General features: G+C 37.4%; 1 protein-coding gene across 1 annotated transcript; it reads right to left on the reverse strand.

The window, feature by feature from the left end:
* On the reverse strand, positions 1-23,724 carry dusp14 (dual specificity phosphatase 14). The gene is made up of 2 exons (XM_039757269.1): positions 23,336-23,724; positions 1-3,166 (listed from the first exon to the last, which is right to left on the reverse strand). The coding sequence occupies exon 2, from the start codon at positions 3,016-3,018 to the stop codon at positions 2,401-2,403; it is 618 nt and encodes a 205-aa protein (XP_039613203.1). The 5' UTR covers positions 3,019-3,166; positions 23,336-23,724; the 3' UTR covers positions 1-2,400.
* Between the last annotated feature and the right edge of the window lie 1,825 nt (positions 23,725-25,549).

Genomic DNA, 25,549 nt, shown 5'->3' on the forward strand with positions numbered 1-25,549 from the left:
TGTTATTGTTTTTTTTTTTTTTTTTTTTTATAAAAAGACGAGTGTCCACACCTAAATTGGTGCTTCTACCGAGTGGAAATCCAGTACAAAAAAACCCTGCAAGAAAAAACCAAACTTGAGTGCCGAGCCATTTATGGTCCTTGGCTATCTGACCGCAGAGGCCCATTCGTTCTTTGTTTAGGACGCTCTTGTTTAGCAGAAGGACTAAACCTGGACATAAGGAGCCATGTTCATAAAGCACTAATATAGGACCTTGCTATGCATTATAATGCTCTCTACTGTAGTTTTCAAAGATGCAAAAATATGCAATTTGTTTCTCTCAAACAAAATATAGAGCAAAAAAGCTTTCATCATCAATTGCAACAATTCTTCGGTGGACTTTATTTACCCTGTTCCCTTTTGTAAAAGTGTGTATTTCTGATTTGATCCCAGAGAAGGTCTATCAGTTTAATTCCACCCTTTTTATTAACTTGTGCTTAACTGCAGGCTACTAAGTTACAGCAATCTTGGATGATTCGTCTTTTTCATTATTACTATGATGCTTAGTATTGGTAATGGATGGCATTCGGCTGTGTCAAGGTCTGACCAAGTCATCGTCGTCTGGCCCCGGCATTGTGCCCATATATGCTGAATGTGTGTCAGCCAGGGTAAGAAGCTTATTATGTTTGCGGAGAAAAGAGGATTCAAGTGTTGTAAGCCATGGCTACCTAGGCCTCTAGGACAAAGGTGTTATGTCCATGTTTACCTTTGTTTAATCCTTGAAATTCCAAGCTGTTGTCCAACTTTCATTTCTAGGTAGTTAACACTTTTCAGATTGATTTATATCAAGCTCCTGATAAATGCTTGAGATTATTCCAGAGACGAGCATCTTAAAATACTTGAATTCTTCTCATTTTAGTAAATATACAGTTTGCAATCATACATGTTCAGTGACCCAGTGTGACTTTAAATTTAGAGAAACAATGACTACGGTGTTCATAATCAATTCTGGCTTAATTGTAGCCAAAGAGAAGTGAAGGTAATAATATCTGCATCCTATAGCTGCAACACTTTTGATTAAGTTTGTATTGGTAAAAAAAATAATTACTGGGATGGTGAGAGATGCTCTGAGACAAAGGCCAGGGACCGGGACATTCTTGATCATGAGGCACATTGTGACATAGTACCCCATTAGGAAAACATGGAAGAGAAAAAGAGAGGAAAAAAACAGCCTGAGTATTGTGCTTGATGCCAGCCATGTGGCAGAGCTGCTCAGAAGACAGGCTGAAGGCATTGTCTCCCCAGCTATTTCAATCGTGAGTACGCTTAAGGATTTAATTGTTTGTAACAGACGTCACCAAACAACACTACAGGATTTTGAATACAATATGGAGAATATAATATTTGATAATCGTGTGAAGTCTGCTTCACCTAGTGGACCAGTCCAATTGAGAATCTGGAGTAGGGTGAGGTGTGGGTGCAGGACAAGAAAGGCTGTGCAGAATGAGAATGTGGAGCTTCACACCGTCCGTTTACATCTGTGTCTAGATATTGATGTATAAAATTTAAAAGGACATCTTTAGAAGAAGAAAAACACCTTAACAGCCTGACAAAAATGTGTCTGCTGATATAAAATGTGTTTGCCCACCAGACACCTTGTTCCAGTCACAGCAGCTTACATTACCCTCCCCACTGAGGTGACACTTGAGAACTCCGGTGTGATTCTTCCCACACAACACCTCATTAAACTGACTCGTCTACCAGCCAAAACAACGAAGAGAGTGCAGAGTGAGAAATATCTTCTCCCTGAACAGAATGAGGCTACAGTCTCTGCTTACAGATGTTTGGACAGGTTTCCTCAGCAGATGTCCCATGATTATCAGTCAACTGTTAGTGGTGGATGCCATTTCATTTTCAATTACATATGTGTGTTTGACCTGTGTGGCATCTTTCCAGAGCCACTGTTCAAATTCATACTGACCAGGAGTTCAAAGAAGCACAAGAGTATAGTTCAACTTCTACCTAGGACCGATATGATGCCCCCAAAGCAAAGCAGCCTCCCATTATGGAATGGTCCACAAACTGAGTAAAATGCAGACACAAATGCACAAAACCATGCTGGACAAACGTATACATCCTTCAAGTGGAATGGCCGATCTCCTTTTTCCACATACTGTTTAGCACACTGACCTAGCTTTTCTTGGACGAGTATGGCTCAAGATAACCCTTGGCATGCCAGAGCCACTGCCCTCTGCTTAACCCAGTATTTGATTAGGAACTGACAATTGGACTGACATGGACAGTTCTTTCCAACTTGTGCACACAGTAGAGAGCGCTTGGAAACCCTTAACTACAGTGGCTGCTCTTATGTACATCTTACAACTATAAATGGACACACATTTTGGAGTTGTTTCTGCCCACCTAGATGCCCCAGTATGGAGTCAGGTTGCGACGTTCCTTCTCATAGACATCTGGAATTACTCCATATGGAGTCTGTACCATTTTGACACTGGTCCTGCCGAAGAGCTTCCGCTCATATTCAATAAGTTGCCTCCAGAAGCCCGCATTGGGACGAATGACAGGTCGACGAGACTTCACCCAGGCATGAGCCTCAGCCAGTGAGACACGGTGGTACTTCATGAGATATGCTAAGCACAAGGAGGCCGAGCGGCTGACTCCAGCTGCACAGTGGACAAGAACTGCTCCCCGCTTCCTGCCCACACTGTGGATCTTGTCAGCCACACTGTCAAAATAGAGTGAAATGGGTGAGTGAGGCATGTCAGCCAGTGGTACCTTAACATATTCTACATGGGGCCAGTTGAAGTTTGGCAGCTCTATGGTGGCATTAACCACACAGGTGATGCCTTTTGCTAGAAGCAAGCTTCGATTGGATGCCACATTGCCTCGGCTGAGAAAAAGAGATGGTGTAATCTGGGCAATACCACTGAGCACTCCTGATTCAGGTACCAGTCTAGGAACAGGAGTGGGCATTGCAGAGCCCCGGTGATGCAGGAAGTAGGTTTGACTCCTGGAACTCATTAAGGAATCGGAGCAATATCACTTGGTAGAAACAGAGGGAGCTGGCACTCAGGCTTGCATCAGCATCTAATAGCCAGGATCCATGTCACAGAAGAAAGATGGACGACACTGATGGAAGTGTTTTGCATCTTCACAAAAGGCTATAAATCTGCAAAAAATACAGAACAAAATTTAAAATGTACTGAAAATAAAGTGAATTGTTGAAAAAGTACTTTTTTGGTGCTTTATTGTTTTCAAGCTGCATGAATGACATCCCAATGGTTTCCATAACCCTGAATCCCATGGTGCTACTGGTCTAAATCAAAGAATCTTTATAGGAAATTGCAATTACATTACAGTATATTTTTGAAGCACCATCATTTCGACTTCAGTCTCTATCAAGTTAGCCAACACCGGACACACTTGGACATAAAGGAAAGAAACCGTGGCACTCAAATAACAAGCAGGTGGATGGATACCCATGTTCAACATATTTCTGAATGCCTGCTTGTCTACTACAACCCATTGTACTGAAGGGTACACAGACTGGCACTTAATAAAAATACACTTATTTAACAAACGCACAATGTGTCACTTTTTAGCTTCCCAAATGCTTTTATTAATCTTAAATAGTGTAATTATCATCAAGATGGAAGTTATAAGCATTTTAGATGTATCTTTTTTATCCATCAATCTGAACCCACTTAATCCATTGTTATGGTCAGTTTTGTTTTTCTGTGTTCATTTACTGATAGCCAAAATATTTAATGGTATTCATTTATGACTTTGGTGACATATTCCTGTGTTTCATAATGTTATACTGTACTTTAAAAATACTTACTAATATTAAAACACTACTGAAAAGGAAAATATTGAAGTATAGTTATAAGTGATCATAAGACCTGATATGACAAAAGTCCCTATTCACTTGTAGGAAAACAAGGGACACAGCAGCAACGCTCTACTACACCATTTTGTTTAAGAGAGATGGACCCACAAAGACATAGTATTAAAAGACTGGAGATTTGTCAGACTGAGTGCAGTTTCAAACATAAAACACACAGTTTGTTATATATGAGACAAACTTAAGAATGTAACCATCAAAAAGTTATTCAAATTAATGACTTAAGATGGATCTTGAGTAGCCTGTCTTGTTGCCTGAAGGCTTACAGTGTGCTGGCACAAGGCAATGCATTCCAATTTGATCTTTCCTGTCAGGTTTCCTTAATACAAGCATCGGTAGAACGAAGTACACACACCACACCCCTCCATGGATGCACATGGTTCAAAATGGCACATGGCAACTAGAAAAAATATGCATTTATCTGAACCCAATTTCCATAACTTGAGCTAAGCATTGAACTGGCATCTTGTTGAGGGCTGTTTCTCTGCCTTGTGCCCAGTGCTGCTGGGATAGGCTTCAACCCCCTTTGGTTAGGTAGGGCTGAGCATGTTATTTTATTCTCATACTTTGATAGAGTACCATTTGTGAAATATGCATTACCTCTCAAATATAGGAACAGAAGAAGCAATAATAGATGCTCATAGAAGCGTTTATCACATTTAAGTGGAATACATCTGTGTGTTACTTAATATTCCCTAAATGTGGACTGAACACACAAGCTTATCTGCTCCCCAGTCCAGCGCCTGGAGAGCTGCACTGGCTGCAGGATTCTGACTGGTTCATTTAACAAGATAATTAAAATTAAAGATAGCAAACATTATGGCTCTCTAACAATGTTAAATTCTGTCATTTTATCTGACTACATTTTTAGTGTTCATTCCAGAGCAGTGAATGCCTAATTTCCTATTAATTACCTGCACATCACAGGACATGTTTCAGTTTTTTTTTTTTTTGGAAATTGTACTTTTACACAAAGTGATTTCTCGTAGGGCGGCACAGTGGCGCAGTGGGTAGCGCTGCTGCCTCGCAGTTACGAGACCCGGGTTCGCTTCCCAGGTCCTCCCTGCATGGAGTTTGCATGTTCTCCCCGTGTCTGCGTGGGTTTCCTCTTGCAGTCCAAAGACATGTAGGTTAGGTGCATTGGTGATTCTAAATTGCCCCTAGTGTGTACTTGGTGTGTTTGTGTGTGTCCTGTGGTGGGCTGGCGCCCTGTCCGGGGTGTGTTTCCTGCCTTGCACCCTGTGTTGGCTGGGATTGGCTCCAGCAGACCCCCGTGACCCTGTAGTAAGGATATCACGGGTTGGATGATGGATGGATTTCTTGTATTTCAGCTTTATAGCTTGTCTTAGATGGGGAGACTAACTGTCCCATTCTACTGAAGCAACTGCATTGTCCACAGTTGGATGTTCAGAGTGCTTCACATTGAATTTCCAAGATGCAGGTAAATCTAGACGTGGACAAATTTGTTGGTAACCTTACAGCTCATTGAAAATGTGCTGCATGCATCCTGAAAAGTGATTAAATGAGAAGCAATTACATCCATCCATTATCCAACCCGCTATATCCTAACTACAGGGTCATGGGGGTCTGCTGGAGCCAATCCCAGCCAACACAGGGTGCAAGGCAGGAAACAAACCCCAGGCAAGGCGCCAGCCCACTGTGGCGAGAAGCAATTTCCCCCTGTATACCTGCTTGTCTTTGGTACAGTAGGTCATCGAGTAAAGCAAAGCAAGTGTGAAAAGAGTTGAAGCATTGCTTAATCTGCAAAGATATTCTGAAATGGCCTGGACACCTTTGTTGGCACCTCTGAAGAAGATCATAAATAATTGGATTAGAGTGAGATTTCAGACTAGCTGTTTTCTTTAATTAGTATCACACAAATCTCAAATTGAGCAAACAGTAATTCAGCCTATTTAAATGGAGAAATGTAGTCACTCTGCTGTTTGGTATCATCATATTTCCCACTCTGGACATGGACCAGAGAAAACAAAGGGGAGAGCAGTCTGAGGAGATCAGAAAGAGATTATTGACAAGCATGTTAAAGGCAAAGACTATAAGACCATCTCCAGGCAGCTTAATATTCCTGTGACAACAGTTGCAAATATTATTAGAAGTTTAAGGTCCATGGGACTGTAGCCAACATTCCTGGATGCCACCAGAATGGGCAGAAGGATAGTGAGAATGGTAGACAAAAAGCCAAGGACAACTTCCAAAGAGATAGTGTCTGATTGCACCATCCATCACTGTCTGACAGTGGGCTCAATGGAAGAAGACCCAGGAGGACTCCACTGTTGAAAGAAAAACATTACAAAGCCAGACTTGACAAGCCACAGTGTTTCTGTGAGAATGTACTTTGGACATATGAGACAAAACAGGAGCTTTCTGGCAAGTTGCATCAGCTCTTCTATGTCCAAAGACGAAAAAATGAAGCTTTCAAAGAAAAGAACACCATACCTACTGTGAAACCTGGTGGAAGCTTGGTTATGTTTTGGGACTGCTTTGCTACGTCTGGCATAGGGTGCCTCAAGTCTGCAGGGCACAATGAAATGTCAAGACTATCGAGACATTCTGGGGCAAAACATACTGCCCAGTGTCAGAAAGCTCTATCTTAGTCGCAGGTCATGGATTATTCCAACAGGATATTAAAACACACAGCTAAAAGCACCCAAGAACGACTAAGTACAAAACATTGGACTGTTCTGAAGTGGCCTTCCATACTCCCTGATTTCGATCCTATTGAACATCTATGGAAAGAACTGAAACATGCAGTCTTGGGAAACCCCCCTCAAAGCTGACACAGCTGGAGCAGTTTCCTCAGAAGAATGGGCCAAACTACCTTTTGACAGGTGCAGAAGTCTCACTGAGAGCTCCACGAATCGCTTGTTTGCAGTGATTGCCTGTAAAGGTTGTGCAGGAAAATATTAGGTTAAGGGTCCCATCGTTTTTGTCTATGCTATTTTCACTTGCGTTATTTGAAATAATCTGTTGAGTCAAAACTCTAAACTGTGATTTTTGTTAAATATGGAATAAACAATGATGGGTGCCAATTACTTTAATCAGTTTCAAGTGGTTTCAGAGACAATTCCGGGTACTTCTTCTGTCGTGGAAGGTTACCAACAAATATGTCCACTGTAGAAATTGTGTTAGCAAAATTGTGAACTTAACATTTTTGAATTAGTCCATGCCAAGCATCCCTCCCAAAACGACACGTTGTTGATAAGTACATGCACAACATTTCATCATGGAGTAACAGTAGGGTCACTTTTATGTGCAGTGCAATTACATTCTACTTTGAAATCGTTTCCACATACTTTTGGCCTCATGTAAGATGATTCATTTTTGGTTAAAGCCACATTAATCTGCTTACTTTCTGATTCATGGATTTAACAAAAAAAAATTCAACATCTTTCCTAAGCTTGGTTCTTGCAACTTTCAACTTTAATATAATTGGCAAGTCGGTTCAAATGGTTAAAAAAAATATCATTTTAAATCAGCTTTATAAAGCTTTACTTTCTTGTTGACATATTGGCATTACCAGTAATTTATGATACTGCTTCTTAAAAGAAATGTGCTGTACATAATTAAAAAAAATTCTCATGCTGCTAAATCCCATATTATCGTTTCATTTCTGTAACCTGGAAGTCCAAATCAGCAAAACAAATGTCTTTATAAACTGTAAGGAACTCATTACATTTCAATTTTATATAGCACTTTTTTCAGTACAGAGGCTTGGAACACATATATTGATTTACAAATATAGAATGTCAATAAAAAAACCTTAACACCATATACATATACTGCTTGCATATACTGGTACATGCAATTTATAAACAAGACATTAAAAAACAGTAAATGTAAACATTTATATAATTACTTTTATTAGTTCCAAGGGTGGAATGTAAGGGAACAACATAAACTAACAGGGTATACAATTGTAGTTATTAATGAAGGAGAGAAATAAAAACTCAGGTTTACATATTTTTCAGGAGAAAAACAGAAATGGGGCTAACAGTAATTTGAAACGGGCGTTGTCATATGGTGGCCGACCTTGGCCAACTAGCCAACCAGACTCTGCCCAGGCATTCTGCTGCAGGCTACAGGGAACTGGCTTTGATGAACATCTCTACATCACTAGCCATTTTTAAAGACTGTGACTTGAGTGACTTGCTATGGCTTAATGCGTAGATAGATCAGGCATTGTTTCCTTACATACATGTATATCTATTTGTAGCGATGATCACAACAGACAGGTGTCCTGTCCTCAGCTTTCACTACTAGCTCACAGTTGCAGTGACCACAGCCGAACAGAATAAGATAAGTACAATAAATGATTGGGATGGACAGACTTACAATAAACAAGCTCTACTGCATCTTCTACTACGTATACTAAATGTGAGGTAACTAACCTTGTGAAAAACTTTAAAATTCAATGGATCAAAAAATGTCCCATTAATTCACAGGACTCTTACAGAATTTTTTTTTGATATTTGTGAATCCTGTAGCAACATTATGCATTTGGGATATAATGTTTCATTAATAAAACTGGAATATGGCCATTTTTACAGCATCACTTTTCTAACCTCTTCTGTTTATTAAAAATAAGTGTAGAAATCATATGTGTATTTATTTTTTGCTTTTCAAGATGTTAAACCAAGAGCTACAGGTAGAAATAATTAAAACAAATGGAATGACTTACAGATGGGTCAGTGCTTACAGAAGAAAGACACACAAAAGATGAAATAATTAAGAAGACTTGTCTGTGCTGGGATACAAGAAGTACCTATTTACAGACAGTCAACAAAAATGGTTTCAGGAGTGTTGCAGCAGAGAGAAAAATTTACTTTCATACTATTTGTTATTGATGAGAAATATCACAAAATACTGAAATAATATTTTAAAATAGGGTTACAGCTAATTTGAATGTTATGGACAACAGACTGTAATATTTGAAAACTGAGCTGACTGAATACTTAAATCCCACATTACTGATACCCGTAGTTGTACACATCTCACATGTTCTAGGAATGACCTTCTTTCTGATAATCAACTACAATTAGTAGCCTCTTTAATACAAAGTACACCAATCTATTAGTGCTGAGATCTGGTGAATGGTAAAGCCTCATTCATTAAGCCAGATTCTCTGTCATTTTCCTGAAACCATTTCAGCATTTCCCAGCACTGCAAAATGGAGCAGTGCATGCGGTCAGCAATGATGTTTATGTATGCTGTACAATTTAAAAGCTACACAAGTAGCACAGCTGACAGGATATATCTAAAAAGCTGTAGTGTTTAAAAACATCATGGTTATTAGATGCTATATCCCATAACATATGACAAGTTATGCATTCTCATATGTCTTTTTAAGTATCGCTGTCAATGAATGGTTACAGGTAAAATACAATACATATGTGTCGGCTTCTATCAACTGTCCTTATCACAGGACTGCCATTTAGTTGGTCATTTTGTTATCTTGTTTATAATTTATATGAATTTGGGTTAGAAAGGAAGTGGCAAAGATTAAAGCATGACAAGGGCAGGGTTATACACTGCCTACAGCTCAAATATTAGTGTCAATGAACACCGTTATGATAGTATCAATAAAACTAAGCTTAGTTAGGGATTTCATAATTACAAAGTATGTATCAAATAAAAATCTTATAAAAATGGATGAATGGAATGAATATAATTCATTGAGACTAAATATAAACAGATGAAATCTACAAAAACAAAGTTAATCATCCAACTATATAATTTAAGATGCAAAGTTTATAGTTAGATAACGCCCGCCTTTAAAGTAAATATTGAAGTATGCAAAAAAAAAGTTACTATATACATATAACATATAAACTGCTGCTATCCTCACCAACAAAACAGAGAAAAATAAAATAAAATTTAAAATAATGTTTAAAAAAACAAACACTCAAAGGTTTTTAACACTAGGGAAGTAAAAGATATTGATAGGAAAACAGCAAATACATTTAAGGTGTTAACTATGAAGCAGTCAGTAACATGCTAGGAGTTACAAGGAACTCTGTGATCTAACTAAATGAGTGGGGGATTTCCATTCAGGGTCAGGGAATGCTTTGTTTGCTCTGGTTGTGGAATCGGTGTTTATTCAGGAGTTACCTGCTCAGTACAGTGGTCGATATGGATATTTTCCAGCTTCCTCTGACGTCCAAGATACATGCAGTTTACATCAATCCACAAATCTGAACTGGGCCTGTATAAGTACCTGTAGTGAGTTAAGCTGACAGGGTGTCTGAATGAATATGCACTGTAACGGACTGGTGCCCTGTCCCATGTAGAGTTAGTTCCTGCCTTGTGCCTGGTACTGCAGAGGTGCTACATCCCCTACTGCAACAAGTATTTACAGAAAAAAAACCCAATTCTGAAACAAAATACAAAAAAAGCAGCTATTCTGTACAGGTGTGTACGTGTGGGTGGTATAACTGGTATTAAGTACAGTGATCCCTCGCTATATCGCGCTTCGACTTTCGCAGCTTCACTGTATCGCGGATTTTAAATGTAAGCATATCTAAATATATATCACGGATTTTTCGCTGGTTTGCGGATTTCTGTGGACAATGGGTCTTTTAATTTATGGTACATGCTTCCTCAGTTTGTTTGCCAAGTTGATTTCATACAAGGGACGCTCTTGGCGGATGGCTTAGAAGCTACCCAATCAGAGCATGTATTACGTATTAACTAAAACTCCTCAATGATATAAGGTATGCTTCCCACGCGGTGCTTGATTGTTTGCTTTTTTCTGTCTCTCTCACTCTCTCTGCGCCTGACGGAGGGGCTGTTTGCACAGAGGCTGTTTGCCTAGAAGATACAGACGCTCCTCTAAAAAAATGCAGCTTTATCGCGGTGCTTCGGAATACTTAAAAGCCCAAAAGCACGTATTGATTTTTTGATTGTTTGCTTTTCTTTCGCTCTCTGACATTCTCTGCTCCTGACACGCATTCTTTGAAGAGAAGAAGATATGTTTGCATTCTTTTAATTGTGAGAAAGAACTGTCATCTCTGTCTTGTCATGAAGCACAGTTTAAACTTTTGACTAAAGGGTGTTATTTCATGTCTAGAGGGCTCTAATAATGTTAACAGTGTGGGAGAGTTTATAAGGGCTTAAAATATATAAAAATAACCATACAAACATATGGTTTCTACTTCACGGATTTTCACCTATCGTGGGGAGTTCTGGAACGCAACCCCCGCGATCGAGGAGGGATTACTGAATATATTAGCTACAGTTTAATTCATACTTGTTAGTTATTGTATTGTTTCAGTTCTGCAAAACAAAACTGTTCTTAAAATTGTTCATGCGAAATTTCAAAAATACTTAAGGAATAATACAGCAGCTAAACAACTGTTAATAAGAAGTTGATAGTTAACTCCATTTATTACATTCTAACTATTAAAGTGTTACACTCCTTTTAAAACATGTTCCATTGAAATCAGAGCGTAGAGTAAATGTCTTAAGTTGTGGAAGCAGACGTTTTTTGAATCTCAAGTACAGTATTTTAATAAGTAGGAATACGACTCAAACTGTGACATATGTCGATTTTTAGTGGCTAACACAAGAAAAACACACCAATATCCCAACTGCAAATTTAACTTACTTTAAACTTAATTCAAGAATGTTGACACACACACCAACCTGGGCTGCAATAGCTGCACTGAGGATGACAATGATTTAAGCTATGTGGCACAAGCAAGACATACAAACAAAGTTATGGAGATAAAATAAATGTCAGGGCAATTCCAGGGTATAGCGCTATTAAACTAGAGCCATGTGTAGTAGCGTTTTAGTCCCATTCCCTGACTATTGCCATCTACTGCACTGTCTTCTAATGAACTTGGTCCAATCCCCCAATATAAATAAAAAAGTAATTTCAACTCCGTAAACTGAGGATTTTCAATTTAATGAAAAAGACATTGACATACTGGCTGGTTAGACTTTACAAAGAACTCTCTAAGCTGCTTGGAATAAAAACTTTGTACTGCTTTGGACTGCTTGCTGAAACAATGGCAATGAGTGTGTTTTTTTGGCAAGTGGTGGCACAATGGCCATTTAGACTTTGCACAGACTAAACATAATATGGAAACTGCATTTCATGAAGTAAGATCATCTCCATGATGAGAATACATGCACCTATCTTAGTAAAATTGGGGACAAGAGAGGAAGCATACCTGGACGAGGAGCCAACATACCAGTCTATAACACAATGTACTCACCAACACAACCAAATCCACTTGTTTTGTGAAACACAAAGATTTTCTTTACCTGAAATAGAACATGACTGGGATCTGACAGCACAATTAAGCAGAATCTATAAGCACCAAAATCAACTTACTGTCTTTCTGATACAGGTTTGCCTAATCACAAGTAACTGCCTAAATGTTCTTTATCTATAAAATTCCTATAAACTCACTGTACGTAGCAGGCAAAACAAGGCACAAAGCACCGAGTGCACATTTCTCCATTCCACCTTTGTTTATGCCATTTTGTATGCACAGAGAATCTGAAATTCACCTCCACATGAAGTATAAATCAACTGTCTGTCTGCTCCACTTGAAAAGGAGGGTGAAGCTAATTTTATTGTGGTCAATAAACTGCTGTTTCTCACTGGACATATGACTGACAGCTTCAGTGATGATAATAGTACATATCCAAATAATTGTTTTTTCTTGGAAATTATGTAAATATGATAAAGTGATGTAAGAAATCCAGTGATGTATAATTTAATAAGTAAAATAGGATGCAGCTATATTAAAAAAGTTATAATGAATTTACTAATATCAAACCCTACAATGGGTTAACGTCAATAACCTGTCGCAAAAAGGTAAGCATGGGAATTTGCTTATTTTAACTTTCTCCTAGTGAGGAGTAAAACAGCACCATGATGCTGAAAACACAATCTAATACAAGGAATAGGAACAGGGTGATTGGATATTTTACAAAACAATATGCTTGCTACAGAAAAACTAAAAAAATCCAACACACAGCGAGAAGGATGCATCAAAAGAACAATGTCTAGCTCACTGAAAAAAGATTAGAAAAAAAAACGGTTCCTCTGCCCCTCTATGTGAAAACAGCAGTAAGTCAAGTCTTTTGGCAGGCCGTAGATTCCTGTGCTTTACTGGCACACAACTGCTGAACAACAACTACAGTTGCATCATGATAACATGAGCATCTTGTAATCCCAGACTGTAAAAAAACACTGCAGAGCAAACAAAACCGCAAACAAAATGAACAAGACCAGAGGGCACATAAAAAAGTTGATTTTTACCTCAATACTGAGAAATCAAAACAAAACAGACAAAAACAGAACACGATGCTAGAAACTTTAAGAGCACTAAGACTTGCCCAGGAAGGGACAATACAGCATGCTTTTACTTACTATAGCTGAGAAGCCAGATTGGGTACATTTCTGCTTGAATTAACCCCAAATTGGTACTGTATATTCACTAGACTGCTAAAAAGAGAAACAAGCAAATAAACAAATAAATAAATAACTAAAATAACCTGGCAAAACAATGTCCAAAACCACCATCAAAAAGAAGCAAAACAGAAAAAAAAACAGTCTGGCTTTGATAAAAAAACCTTACTATTCTGTAGGCCCGCGTTTATAATCTGAAGGGAAATGCCAAGCTCAGATGACCACAATCCTGTAACAACATATGTTGGTCACGTAACATTGGCCAATGCATCACGTTACCATACTGCCATGGTGCAGCAGCTTTTTTGAAATCCTGAAACAATATAAACTCATCAGCAAAACAACACAAAAAGGAAAACAAATACAATAAATTAGAAAAAGCACAAAACGCACTTGAGCCAAGTCATCGCCTGACAATGAAGATGTATGCTGCATCAGGCGTATCTCATTAAACACATTATTTTTACGTTCTAAATCATTTTTGTCTCTGTTTGGAAATTTACTATTTCATTATTCAATTTTTTATTGATATGGCAATAGTGATCACTTCAGTGCTATCTTAGGACCTTTGTCCATATTAGGCAGTGCCCTATTGTGCTTGGCTTTCATGGCTGTGAACATACTATTACTATTATACTATTATAGTTACTGTGCTCATTTCTGTTTATATGACATACTACACCATAACTCTTTACATATCCATGATGGTGACATGTAATACCTGCAGTATTAGCTTTGGCATAATTTAAAGATAATCTACTTGAATGCCTTGCATTTTTCTTTTTGGAACAGAGATCCTCTAATTTTAGTTTGTTTTATTAGATATATGCTCATATTTTCCCACAGATTTTGCCTTAGCATTTTGAATTTTTGCTTTGTGAATTTTGCCTTTTTGTTATTATATCTAGCCTAGCAAGACTTTGAATTCTGACTGTTCTGTTTGTCTTTCATCTCCTGATCTTATTCTCACACCTTTTCTTTGTGATTTGTCTAGTTTTCACATGACTATAGGGTGAAAGTGACTATAGGGTTTCATGAAGCATTTGCTGTCATTGAAGTATTTTGTGAAGAGTACACTCTTGACAAATGCAACCCGATAATATGAAGAGATCGGTCTTAACCTAAGTTCAGTAATTCATCTTGGGGCAAATAGTATAATATATGCTTCAATGTCTCAAATGATATTTCAACACTTAAATCAAGAACAGATTAAACTACACATTCTAAAAGAAGATTACATTAATTTTAACTTTTAAAACTGACATGCACACTGAGTCCAGGTGGCCGTGGTCTCAAAGGCCATTTTCACACATAAAATACAAAACAGTTGGGTTAAATATCACAATAACAATTTCAGTTGTTTCATTCACAACTGTGCAGATGACGCAATTCCTTTCCCAAATGGACTGCTCCCAAGGAAGGAAAGAGAACTGAATGCTTGAACTTCTATCAAAAATCTGTAACCTAAAGTTTTTACGTTTCTTTATAACAAAAGCCCTTTTTATAGTTTTTATTACTATACATGAACAGCCTTTCTAATATTTCTGTATAATACCACATCCATTATTTTTCTCAAATGGTACTGTACATTGCACTCAATGGTTACTCAAAAGCAGTTTCAATGAACTCCTTTTCAAACATCACTTCAGACTCCCAGGACTGGTTCACTTGTGCTAATTAACATTTATTATGTAAGCCTGTTTTGATTTTTCCGTAATTTGTTCACAAAAAAAAACCTAAACCGGGATACACACTGGGTCTTGGCCTGAACCAGGTTATATATCCTAGCATACTAAGAGTCTATCTTTCATTCAAGTAAGAGGTCAACGTCAACCTGATAATTTACCAGTAAATTTGGGAGAATGCATGTGTGTATGAAAAGACAATTGTTAATCTATAACATACATAGTAAAGAATAATTTGCCTCAATAACCAGCATTAATAAGCAATAGAAATTAACTATTTCCTAAGATACCTATGACCACCTACTGTATATTAAAGTAAGAGTATCAAGTGTATTTACTGTGTTCACCTTCAGGCTAATGCATATTTTCTGTGTAAAATGTAGTAAATACCTAATGATGAAAAAAAAACATTAAGTGGCAGTGTCCAAGTTCTATAACTGACACATTTTCTAGAAGCAAAAAAATACAGTAAATCATCAAACACTGAAGTCACCATGGAGGGTACAAGGAAAAAGGTCAAATGAGAACTAAAATATTTTTTGCAAAAAACATTCATAATTTGTAAGAAAAGTAAGCCAGATGCTAATTGGCTAGTAACACACCCAGACATTTACTAAAGAAGCAGTCAGCTATTCTATGACTACTGTAAAGGCCATGATAGTTTATTTTCTAGAATCAATGTCATAAATACATGCAATATTTTGCTTGAACTTGAGAATCTGAATATTGCCTTGCTTTCAGATGTTGAATCTTTATTGATAAAAAAAGGCATATTATTTATTTTTCCCAATGCATTTTAGCTGGACACAGACTAAAGAGATCGTTCCTCCCCCACACTATGCGACTCTTCAATTCCACCCGGGGGAGTAAATGCGAACATTAATTTTATTTTAATTTTTTCATTTTATTACTATTTAATTTAATATTGTTTCTTTGTATCAGTATACTGCTGCTGGATTATGTGAATTTCCCCTTGGGATTAATAAAGTATCTATCTATCTATCTAGCTAAGAATCAAGAAATACTATTATAAAAGCAGATTTTGAAGCACAAATACAATGCCATATTATTTTCTAAGCCCACATAATCCTGAGCAGGGTCGTGCAGAAGCTGGAGCCTAGTCCAGCAAACATTAGGTTCAAGCTCATCACAGGGTGAACACACATACCTGTATAATGTATTTTACTTATTTAATGATGTAAGCAACGAATATGATACCACACTAATGTAATGTTACTAGGATTGTTATATATGATGCCCATTTCAAAAAAAAACATCCTAGGACTAGGTATTAATACGTAAAATAAAAAAATTATACTCTTGTTCTTGCCCAGTCAACTGCAATATTTAAGTACTGTCGCTCTTACCAGGATGTACAAAGTGTACACAGACAAAAAAACAAAAAAAGTTGATTCTGAATGAGCCTAGTTGTTTGAGTAGCACTCTTACACTGATCGTGAAAATACTCCACATATTCACACATGAGCAGACTAAGTGAAAATAAAGGTTGAGCATTTCTGGTGAAAGTGGGATTTGGGAAGTTCAGGTATTGCACATTTGCATCAAATGATTCAATGCATAAGAGCCAGGAGTACAGTGTTAATTTACTAAAGAAAACATTAAAAAATACATAGGGCAGTGCAAGTTCATCTTAACGTTATCTTAGTAAAAAAATGTATCCCTTAACATTTTTGTTTCTTGATGTATTAATGCATGAATATTGAAGATCAAATTCTTCCTCTCTCAATAAAGAAGGAAAATACTTTCTCGTGTGGTACACACTACAATTGTTTCTACTGACGAAAAATTATTTCAAAAGTTTGTCTTGTTTTGGTCTTCCTATTTGTATTTATTAAACTGAGTCGATAGAGGCAAGTTCATTGATAGTATCAATCAATATTAGTGACGGCATAAAAAAGATGTTCAGTATGCCATTGTTAATCAATGTTCATGACCAGAAAGAAGTCACACATTTGTAATTGACGTTTAGAACAAAAAATGACTACTAGGGATTACAATTTCACCAAACATTTCTAAGTCAAAAATTAAAACAAAGCCTATTCCAGTGTTAATCTGCAATATGGCGGAAATGTGACAAACAACGAGAGTTCCCACAAGTTGGTTTATGGGTTACCAGCCTTAATGTTTTTAATACTGCACATGCCTAATTCATAAAATTTACTGCAGAATAAATACCTTCCGTTTCAAATATGCCTTGTAGGCTCCAGTCCCTAGTGAAGCTCAGCTGTCACTACAGCTTCTCTTTAATTATATCTTGCAGGAGTTCTAGTGATTCTGAAATAAATTAACTTTTCTTTATTCAAATAAAGTACCCAATAACATACTGTTTACCAATGACTTTCTGTTCCATAATTTATTATTTTTTAGCTGATAGCTGCCATTCTGGAAATATAATACATCAGAAAAAGCTTATGGAGCTAACCCATAGAATTACAGCCCCTCCTGTAGCCGTGACAGCTACCCTAAAGAGAAAAACAACAACCTATTTCAGAGCAATGTTTGGTAAACATATAGCCCTCCAGTGTATCCATCCCTTTAGCACCTCAAGATAAAAAGACGTCGTGAAGAACACTACAATTACACTGTGCAAACCGACACCTGGCAAGTTTAGACTTGTCCTACAATAAAATTGGGTTGTAAAACAGCTTTCAGCACACGTCGGTAGTGTTGCAATTCACACTAAAAATAGATAACATCTATATCAGTATTTTCGTAATGACATTCTCTACAAGTTGAAGATGATGGGCCCACAGTACAGTAAACCAGTAACTATGGAGAATCGTATTTGAGACTGTAAGAAACAATGATGAAGGTTACTTGCCTTTGCAAATGACTTTGCCGAGCCCTTCTGTGGTGAATCCCAAAAAAGCACACTATGTGTGAATATGTGCCTCCTCTAAACTCTGAAGTAGTAACAAGACTAAATTATTGTTCATGTTGAAAAATGTTATTATTTCTTCTGTTTCTGGACACATAACTATAGTAAAGAAATGCCAAAAACCAGTTAAATAGAATCTCAAAAATAAAACTTAAGTTTGTACAGACATGCAAATTAAACTGTCAGTTTGTATTACACTGTGAATGTAGTTTTGCATTTGCTACGTGAAATAAAACCTGGTCTGTACTCATTGCAGAAAAATCACCCCTCTGACCTCTTTAGTCTGGAATACATGCTGGCACAGAAACTTCAGATCAGCTGTTAATGCTCGTCTTACTCGGAAGTGGAGTGCAGCTGGTTCGGTCTATGCACACACACACACACACACACACACACACATATCAGAGTACTACACATATGCCAATTAACAAGTTCAGATGTGTAAATAGGAAGAAGCAAGTGATAAGGCAACATAATTTAACAAAGCAGTAAAACTGGAACTTGACTGCAGGTGGCTTTCTTCAATTTCCAGTTCCATTTCTGTATATTGTTATGCCTGCTGGCCTGCTGGTTGCAAGTGGGTGGAAGTGCGTCTGTTCATTACACACTTTATGTTTAGAAACTCGTGTACATGCTACTAAAATGAAAAAAAAATGGATTTAGAGAAGAAAAATCAGTAACTACAGTACATGTATTAATTATTTCATGTAAAAAAACACTAAAATAGCACTGAAATCTTATACCTCAAATAATACAAAGCATACATTAATTAAAAATGAAAGAACTGTATTCTGTACTACCGATTCTTGCAACTTGCAAGGGAACCCACTTTTCTGCAGAGTGTGTCTGCTATGCATGATAAAACTGGAACATATTCTAACCATATTAATGTTATCAACAAAAGCAACAAAAGATAGGAACTGGCTTCTGTCTAGGAGGCTGCAGTTCCCATATGTGTTCCTCTTGTACTCTATTAATCTGCCTTTTTGCTCATGAACATGTTTCTCTGGCACATAACTGAGAAGACCACACCACACCCTGTTTCAAATGTCTGTTCATGTGAGTTTGCCTGCTTTCATTGGTTCTATGGCAACCAACCTTGTAAACAGAAAACCTTCTGTAGCAGAAGTCACAAGTGCAACATGTCCTTAATCTAGCAACAACAAACACACATACATAGAGAAAAGAATATACAATGTGCCTGATATTTTATTATCTTACTATTTGTGAAATCACAAATGTACTTTCAGATAAGCATTGCATTACTGCAAAATAATCCTAACAATGAAGAAGCTGTGCAAAACACCTTCTTCTTAGGGTGTTATAGCCACACAATAAATAAACTCTTTTTAAAGATAGAGATTTTGGCAAAATTCATCCAACCCCAACTAGTTTATTCATATATCTATCTCTCCTGACTCATTTATTACAACAAATGGGTGGAAGAGAAACACAGCTAGAATAGACTAGGTGCCACCATAAAAGCACATTCCCTCACATTCAAAAGGAGGCAATGTAGTGTTAAGAAAGACTTAAGGCATGCCCAAGGGATCTGGTGTAAAAATTCCCCAAAAACATGGAACTGCCACAGCAACACAGACAGTGAGTGACTGGTCCAGAACCCTGAGTCCAGAGTGTTAGCAACCATGCTATACTGGTTTAAATCCTTATAAGCAAAAGTCCTGCATGTAATATTTAATGAAAAAAAATCATCATTATCTTAATGTTTGCAAACTTGTGAAATACTAAATAAATATATTAAGCCAAAAATGATCTACCAAAGGAAACAATCCAAAATCTTCATACAAACGTGAAAATGTGTCCTTTACATTTGAAACTACTATGAACAAACACATTTTACTCTCATCTCTAACTAAAATGAAGTTTACACCCAACTACAACTAGTAAAAGGGTTTGATTTGGCACATTTCAACACTGTTGCCAAAAGGATGACATGATTTCCCACTCAAGGAACTAATTCACTTTGAAAAAGTTGCGGAAACTAGGTGAAGAATCCTCAGTGCTGCTTCTGTCATCTTCAGAATGTGTTTTGGTTAACATGTAAAGGCAATTTATATACAATACTTCTTTACTTTAACTAACATTCACTTTAATATCCCTGTGATATTATACTATCAGGATAGAATTTGCTTGTTCTCTCCACATCTATGTGTAATATCCAAGTACTCTAGTTTTTCATGTGTTGCTATGTTTTGATACTCTTATAGTTTATGTAATGGGAAAAAGCAGGCTTGGGATACGAACAAAAGGACAATTTGATAATGAAATCATGCATGACACATTACATAGGAAACATTATCTGTTGAAGTGAAAATATGTAATAAGCACAGCGGAAAAAAAGATAGCAAGAAACTACTGCATACTGGATGATTGAATTTCAGTAAATACGTAACTAAATAGGAGCTGCAGATTTTTTGCAAGGGTGTTAGGCTCTAAATAAGAACTTTTTTTACTTTTGGTGTGTCTGAGTAATTATTTATAAACAAAGATGCAAACTAGTTGCCTTATTTGCACAGCACCTTAAAATTCCTATGAAAAAATAAATTGACCCTATAAAGACGCTTTCATCAACAAATATTCAGCACTTATGGATCCCATTAGATTAAGGTTAAAGGTACAAATGTCAGTTAACTTCCTGGCCCTTTCCTTATTTGAACTTTAGGCCTGAAATTACAGAAAAATACTCTAAATGTTTGCATGGTCTTCAATGATTATACATCATAATTTAAAAAAAAATGCAATATGTTTGGATTTTAAAAATGACCTGCAGTCTCAACAGAATTTAAATCAAAGAATTAGGTATAAATTAGTAAAGCAAGAATTTCAAAATTAGACTTTTCCCCTATTAAGTGTTTTTTAAATTAGGTAGAATATTCACAAACTACTATCATATTTACTTTTTAATGTGCCAAATATATACAATATATACTGTGTAAAAGGATAAAAGTAGGATGATGTTGATGTACATGAAGTCTCAAATAAGGAATGTTGCTGGTCTTTAATTTGTGATATATAACATTTTCATTCACATATATGGCAATCACAATGGTCTTTTGTATAGTTCAATAGTGCTTTGATGTATCCTGCAGAAATCAAAAATAAAAGCTGATCCTGCAATGTCAAGCCACGCAGACAAATTTCTCAATCCAGGCACTACTCAGAAATACATAAATGCACAAACTAACAGATAATTGGCTCTTAGATGTATTGCTTGTGTGAACAATAACCAATTTTTATATTTTTCTTGAGAAAATAGCACTGTTAGCAGAAGGAAATAAAATTAAACAAATGTGTACAAGAATGACATCATGGATATATCATTTTATTTAAAATGGAAAAACAAGACAGAACACTGAAACACAGGCTTATACACGCCAAAATTATCGCATAAGGGCACAAAAAAAACTATCATCCAATATTAAACTTGGGTCTTATTCTTTTGTGACTACAATAGTTAAATGTTCATTTAATGCTATATTTAGGTCCCATCTGTATTTTATTTTTTGCCAGCTGCTATAAATATCAGTTAAATTATTACAAAAGCAAACATTGAAGCTGTAAATATTATTAGGTGAAATGAGAGACGTCAAGGCTAAGGAAATAAACACAGAAAATGTGCAACTTGCATTATTAATTGATATACATATCTTAATGAGAATCCAAGTGGAAAAAACGGACACAATATATATAAAAAAATAAACTAAAGCATGCACCGGTCAGCAAGCTCTCAACCTTTTGTGTCATCCTATTGCAAAGTCTAGAAATCAAATAAAAGAATTGGACACTGTGAAGAAGGCTGGACTGCACAGAAAATGTTCAAGACGAGGTGTGTTACTTCCAGCAAATGCCGCAGTTAATTTTCAGCTGTCTGCACTTCCCCGAGTACACTGATCTGCACATTCAGTTACTGGAGCAGACCATTCTAACTGTACATTACATGCAGGCCAAATTAGCTAAAGCTGAATAATCAACACTATTAATACAACAAGCGTCACAGAAAGGCGGTGGTTAGGGGCTTCCCCGTTCAGCAGTTGCCATCACCACTGGTCAATAAATGAGTGTGTCTGGCACAGCTAGACTACAGTACACAGCAGCCCGTGGATGGACAACAGTAACAGAATCCAATGACACATTACAAATGCTTAAAAGCCAACAAGACAAACTTTAGCATATCTAATAAATGAGGAGCGGCTGTAATTATATTAATAATTTGTGTTAATCGGAATACTCCGGGCAGTTACATTTTAATAAGTAAACAATGTTAAATGAAATAACGTTTAATAAGTATTAAGTGCTGTTTAATTGGTTACAAACGCTAAACTGTAATTTGGCTTTATATAAATATTAGAAAATAAACGTTTAAACAAATTTCTGAGTAATTGTACAGACAAGACAGACTGTTAGACGAAGCTGTGGTTGTATTCACTACACATTTCCTAGTAGTACAGTTAACCCTTATCATTTAAGCATCGTTTCAACCCCTACCATTTAACCATTGTGGAGTGTCAAAGTGCTGCCTCAAGGATCACTTCGAAGTTAATGTGGGATCGTTGCCTGCGCTGAGACTTTCCCCGTTCACCCCGCGTCTATCTGTGAGATAATATCCGACTCTAAACAGGAACCATATGGATGTATGTGGGGGTCCTCTGAGATTGTTTTCCCACCTTGCACTCAGTGCTGCCAGGATTTTGACCAACTAACGACCCTGAAGTGGATTATGTAGGCCTGAGAATGTAAGCATGTAATTAAGTGGGAGCCTGAGAATATATGTATGTAATTAAGCAAAAGTATGATGTATATACGTGCAGAAAAAAAACCACAAGTATTTATTGAATATAGATACATAAAAAACGTTAAACTAAATAAACAATTTAAACTGAAATATGCGAACAAAAATTGTAATGATTTACATATATGTGGGATTAAATATAAAAAAACTAATGATAAACTCAATCGCGATCTCTACATGATTGTTACAGGTAATATCTGAATGACTAAAAAGCAATATCATATTACGTAGAAATAATTACACAATAATTTAAACGCAGTATTGATTATATAAACTAAATATCTGACTCACTGACGACACACGCTGCAATACTTTTAGTAACACGCTATAAAACTAGTGATAAACTGAAACTTGATGTACATTTTGTGCACCCGTGTAGCCGCATTTTAAAACTTATTTATTACTTCTACAGTAATTTACATTTTAAAAGCAAATGAAAACGTCGATATATACAAACTTGAATCGTTTCTTACTCCTACGCCAGCAAACCCAGTAAACTGACTTCCAGCACGATCTGGCGGGCGCAAACGGCTCGGCGCCGGCTGGAGACACGCACGCTGTCCTCTCGAGACTCACGGACTCTCGTGTGCAGACTCACCTGAAGAGCGAAGATGACTTTCCCGTGGCTTTTCTCGAGAATTTTTCTGCCACCTTCTATTTTAATGCATTTGTTACTATCTGGAGCGATGCAAAATAAGCAGTAGAAGCAGCACTCATAAACGTGTGCACGTTCAAAGGCACCCAGTTCACACACTGTAGACTCGGTCCCAGTCTTGTCCCTCAGGGCGGTGGGCGCAGGCTTGGCTTGTCAGGCGGGCGAGGAGGTGGAGGGACTGTCTCTTGGAGAGGAGGAGGGGGTGGTGGGGGCACTCCTTGTAACGAGAAAGATCCCTGAGCAGGGCTGAGCCGAGCTCATCTGACCACGTCATATACTAGTCTCCGTATGATATAGCCTAGCTCTCGGGACTGACGGGAGATGCACGCCTCCCGTTACCAAGATACCATTCTGCGCCTAGTGCGCGCGCACACACACAAACACACACACGCTGACACGCGCGCACTCGAAAGTGCGCAAGGCACCCAAATGTTCAACCCCTTCAGGAGCGAAGCTTGATTATCTTACAATTTTTTTTTTATGCGAATTCTTTTTATGTCTTTATATCGTCATTCCCGGTTGCATCACCGTTTCAAAGTGACGGAACTATGTCCATTTAAGTTTGCAGTTCCTGTCACATCTTTTGCTTTTATTACCTCCAACCGTTCACCTTCTTGTTTATACATCACAAATGTTCCCTGCAGGTTTTTGCTTAAACCCAGCAAACCACCCGCGCATAGGTCTGACTACACCTCCCAGCTAATTTGTACCTGCCTTCAGAATCTGCTTACTCACCTTCAGTTGATGTCAAAGAGCTATAATATGATGACACGTTTGATCAAAACAGTCATAAACCATCCGGCGCCGGGACAACGCAAAAGAGCTGCAGAGGTCTGAAGAGAAGGACATTGAGGACTGAGAATCCTTTGGACTATAAATCGCAGATTTTTCTATTTAAACCTGAGCTGCAGAGGTCTAACAAGAAGGACAGCGAGGTCTGGGAATCCTTTGGATTGTAAATCACGGTTTTTTTTTCAATTCACACCCCAACAATGACTTACTAAAGTAAGAGCAGCAAGCCACTATGTGTGTCAAATGTAGAAATACAAAAAGTAATGTACTGCACCTGCTAACCGCATTCAGGTGGTTTGACACGAAATGGACATTATATATATATATATATATATAATCCATCCATCCATTTTCCAACCCGCTGAATCCGAACACAAGGTCACGGGGGTCTGCTGGAGCCAATCCCAGCCAACACAGGGCACAAGGCAGGAACCAAACCCTGGGCAGGGCGCCAACCCACCGCAGGACACAAACAAACACACTCACACACCAAGCACACAGTAGGGCCAATTTAGAATTACCAATCCACCTAACCAGCATGTCTTTGGACTGTGAGAGGAAACCGGAGCGCCCGGAGGAAACCCACGCAGACACGGGGAGAACATGCAAACTCCACACAGGGAGGACCCGGGAAGCGAACCCCGGTCTCCTAACTGCGAGGCGTGCCGCCCATTATATATATATATATATATTTTTTTATGTATTTATTTTTTTTTTATATATAAAGATATAGGAGACCCGGGTTTGGCTCCAGCAGACCCCGTGACCTTGTAGTTAAGATACAGCGGGAGGAAGACAGAGAAATACAGTATATAGATTTGTTTGTGTACGTGACAGTGCCTGTGTGCTGATTTTCTTTTTCCCAAAAACTTTGCTATGGAGACCTTTGTGGGACCTTCCATCTTGGAAGTTTCTTCTGTCTTACAGTTTATTTGTTTTTTGTTTGTTTTTTTTTTTTTTAGAAATTGGTGACACAAACTACTCAATTCAGGGTTCATCTCTCCCAAACTCCTCACCAAGTAAACAGATCATCAATTTACGCGCACAAGACCATGGATCACTATTCATTCATTCCTTCTCCACAAAATGCAGTAAATGATCATTCACAACTTCTATCCACACAACATTTTGTAAACAACACACTGTTTTGAAAACTGATAAGTTTAAATTCAAAATGTGGGACAATATTTATTGTAGTGTTATATCATTTTGAAGAATACATCATTTCTCGAGAACCATGCCACCACAGTACATTTTGAAAATCCAAAACAAATCTGTTAAAACAAATATAAAAGTAAACCAATTTCATCTGATACCGATTTTACTTAACCATCCCGGGTCACACCTGGTCGGGTGTGTTGTTTT

This window comes from Polypterus senegalus, chromosome 6 (assembly GCF_016835505.1).
Source record: "Polypterus senegalus isolate Bchr_013 chromosome 6, ASM1683550v1, whole genome shotgun sequence".
Taxonomy (NCBI): Eukaryota; Metazoa; Chordata; class Cladistia; order Polypteriformes; family Polypteridae; genus Polypterus; species Polypterus senegalus.